Source organism: Olea europaea, unplaced genomic scaffold (assembly GCF_002742605.1).
Source record: "Olea europaea var. sylvestris unplaced genomic scaffold, O_europaea_v1 scaffold1967, whole genome shotgun sequence".
NCBI classification, from domain to species: domain Eukaryota; kingdom Viridiplantae; phylum Streptophyta; class Magnoliopsida; order Lamiales; family Oleaceae; genus Olea; species Olea europaea.
Genome location: NW_019237521.1, coordinates 121,411 through 124,744, shown reverse-complemented (window position 1 = coordinate 124,744; position 3,334 = coordinate 121,411). Strand labels below are relative to the sequence as shown.

Here is a 3,334-nt window from a genome sequence, read left to right as displayed (position 1 = left end):
ATATATATATATATATATATATATATATAAAGCTTTGCTAAACATGCACTATGAGAAGTCATTTATTTGGTTTTATTGATTGAATTAATGCAGGCTGTGGAAGTTCAGGATGGCAAGCGCCTGAACAGCTTCTTCGTCAGCGTCAAACAAGGGCAGTCGATGTGTTTAGTCTAGGTTGCATTCTGTTTTTCTGCTTTACGGGTGGTAGACATCCCTTTGGTAACCCTCTTGAACGTGATATCAATATCGCTAAGAATAAAGTTGACCTTTTCCTGGTGGAACACATTCCAGAAGCTGTGGATCTGTTTTTTCAATTATTAAATCCTAATGCTGAAATGAGGTAGTGAACATTGTGGTGACAACTGAAAATTTGAAACTGCCTCTTAAAAATGATTATCCCTTAATGCATAGGATGTTTTCACCTGGAAGAGTGCCTAGAACCTGATCAATCTGTTAGTTATATTTTTCGATCTTGTAGAAGCTTTTTCTGCATAATTGATCAATTCAATTTTGTTTAGATGAACATGAGAATTTCTGCCACAGCGACAAGATCGATCTCTACTTTGGATATTAAATACTCGGTACCTCAAAGGGAAAAAAATCCCAATATATTCATGAATATATTGGTAACAAAGTATTTTCCAACCTGTCATGTATATTTTAAAAACTTAAGATAAAGAATTTATTGGATCGCTGTATAGTTGTCTTATGATTTCACCTCAAGAATTAGCAATATTTGCACGAAGAATCTGACTGCATGGTTCTTTAAGTAGGTGAAGCAATGGGCTAAATGGAGTTGCGAAAAATAATTCAAGTAGCTAGCTTTAATTTTATTCCCGCTAAGGTTTATTTTGTTATTTTCAAATTTCGCCTTTTGATTACCATGGACCTTTTAAATTTCAGGCCAAAGGCATCGGAGGTGCTTTACCATCCCTTATTTTGGAGTGCTGAGCTGCGACTATCCTTCCTTCGTGACACAAGTGACAGGATAGAATTGGAAGACAGAGAGACGGATTCTCCTCTCTTAAAAGCTTTAGAAAGTACAGCCTCTCTAGCTTTAGGTGCAAAGTGGGATGAAAAGATGGAACCTGCATTTCTTAATAACATTGGACGCTACAGACGTTATAAGTATGACAGTGTTCGTCACTTATTACGAGTCATGCGTAACAAGTTGAATCATTATCGAGAACTTCCCACAGAAATACAGGTACTTGTTAAGTCTATGAGACCATTTGACAGGGTTTTTGCTTTTGCTTCTACTTTTTACGGAAGAGCATTACGAGAAAGTCACTATGGATTAGCTTGCTTATAATATCATCTAACAAGACAAAACACTTCTAGATAATTATTCAAACAGATCTAAAAACAGATTCTTAGTCTCAAAACCAGCTTATGACTTTTAAAATGCCGTACAAAACGGGCCCTATATTTGATTTGCAGTTCAAACTTAGCCCCTATTTTTGGCTCCATTTAAATTTTAATACATTTTTCTCTTTCTTCTTTTCAATCACACATTCTTTAATAAAATAATATTAAATGTAAACATAAATTTTGTCCTTCCTTTTTAATCACACATTCTCTAAAAATTACCATTTCAAAATGTATTTTCCCAAAACTTTATTAAAATGTGGCCCAAAATGGGGTTTAATAGGCAAGCTACTTTGTGTGAAATTTGTGCCAATTGTATTTTTCAGCAGACGGCAACCATGAAATCTTCTTTATCTTTTAAAATACCATATGATTATTACGAGTTACTAAAGTTCATCGGCGGTGTTACATTTCAGGAACTAATCGGATCGGTTCCAGAAGGATTTGATAGCTATTTTAAGACTCGGTACCCAAAACTATTGATTGAAGTATACAAAGTCATGTACGCATACTGTAGGGAAGAAGAATGGTTTCTCAAGTACTTCGAAGGTACAACATTTTAGTTACTTGTATTAGAAGATTTATGGTTCATATATACTGGGTTTTATACATACAACAGATGTATAAATACATATGTAATCCGAATGTAACGCACTCTATGAACACTGATAAAAATGTAAAATTTGTAAGTCAATTGTTGTTCTAATAGATGTTCACAGATTCTCTTCTCCTATGCATCTGAATTTATACTGCTCTCTGCTGTGGTTAAATGTTAATAACTTGTAGTAGCAGAAAGGTGCTTTTGCAGCCTTGTCTTGAGTTGCCCTGATCGTGAACTTTTGACAAGAAGACTCGGAGGAATAACGTTATAGAATTTGTTTATGACCGTTATGAAATATGTAAGTGATGCAACAAGAAAAGAGTTAAAAGTTTATTTAAGGCGAAATACTAGGATTAAGTAGAATTAAAATTTGATGTTATCTTTTAATTCGGTTTATTTTTAATGTTATATTTATTTCAATTTATCAAGATAGGAAGTTTGATGTTATCTTTTATCTGGATAAAAAGGAAGTTTGTTTAGTTTCGAAGTCCTTCACTATAAAAAGGGGACTTGGGGAATCATTTTGAAACAACTTGAATTTTATGAAATAAAACAACTCTCTTTGCCCTCAGTTCTTCCCTTTGATCTCTTTAGTCTCTTTAGCTTATTGTTTCTTTATCAAGTTTGTGCATATCCGGCATCAATAAGTAGACTAGGAACATTAATTCACTTTTGAAAATCAGCCTACTTCCTAGTACAGGACTAAAATTAAGGAATCTCTCCACTTCCTAATGATCCAGAATCCTGAATTTCAGTAAGCTCACAACATGTTTTGTATGCAGTAATAAATCTTCAATAGAGCTGAGACAGCAGAAATAAAAAAGAAGATCCTCAGATGTTTCTTACTCCATCGTCGCACAAGCAAAATGATAGTTTTAAGATATTACACAGGCAAAATTCCTTCAGCTGATATACTCTTCTCCGAAGTCGGAATCTCAATCCAAGACGGAGGATCCAAAGAGAAACAGATCACGACTACCGTTATATTATCACACGTGCGCTTAATGGCCTTCCTGACAAGCTCCTTCGAGCACTTCTTGGGATTTTTTTTGCAGCATCATCTACTTACAGTACACTGGCTGCTCATCACGCACCATTGGCCATCACTAGTTCACTACCGATTATTAAGACTCGTCTTCCTCTGTTAAGACAACCTCTTCCAACTCAGGTTTTGAGCTTATGGGACAGTTTGAACCTTTACAACCCTTCATGTGCTAGTGACCAAATGTATGTGCTACTGAGGGCTGGCCATTGAGATAGCAGTCATAAATGACTTCGCCAAGCTTTTTTATCCTGATTCTTTCAAAGGTACAATTCGGTTTATGATATTTTGATAGTTTGATCGCTCTTCCCCTTTTAACCAAA

At 35.0% G+C, this 3,334-nt stretch overlaps 1 protein-coding gene across 1 annotated transcript; it reads left to right on the top strand.

Moving 5' to 3' along the window:
• Positions 1–79: 79 nt before the first annotated feature.
• Positions 80–2,876, top strand: LOC111379301 (serine/threonine-protein kinase/endoribonuclease IRE1a-like). Its single transcript, XM_023002661.1, has 4 exons — positions 80–340; positions 904–1,207; positions 1,785–1,917; positions 2,752–2,876. Exons 1-4 carry the CDS (start codon positions 336–338, stop codon positions 2,766–2,768), a joined length of 459 nt encoding a protein of 152 aa, XP_022858429.1. The 5' UTR covers positions 80–335; the 3' UTR covers positions 2,769–2,876.
• The last annotated feature ends 458 nt before the right edge of the window (positions 2,877–3,334 follow it).

Coding starts and splice junctions, on each gene's coding strand:
- LOC111379301 (XM_023002661.1), top strand. Junction 1,208..1,784: donor AACTTCCCACAGAAATACAG/GTACTTGTTAAG, acceptor GTTACATTTCAG/GAACTAATCGGATCGGTTCC.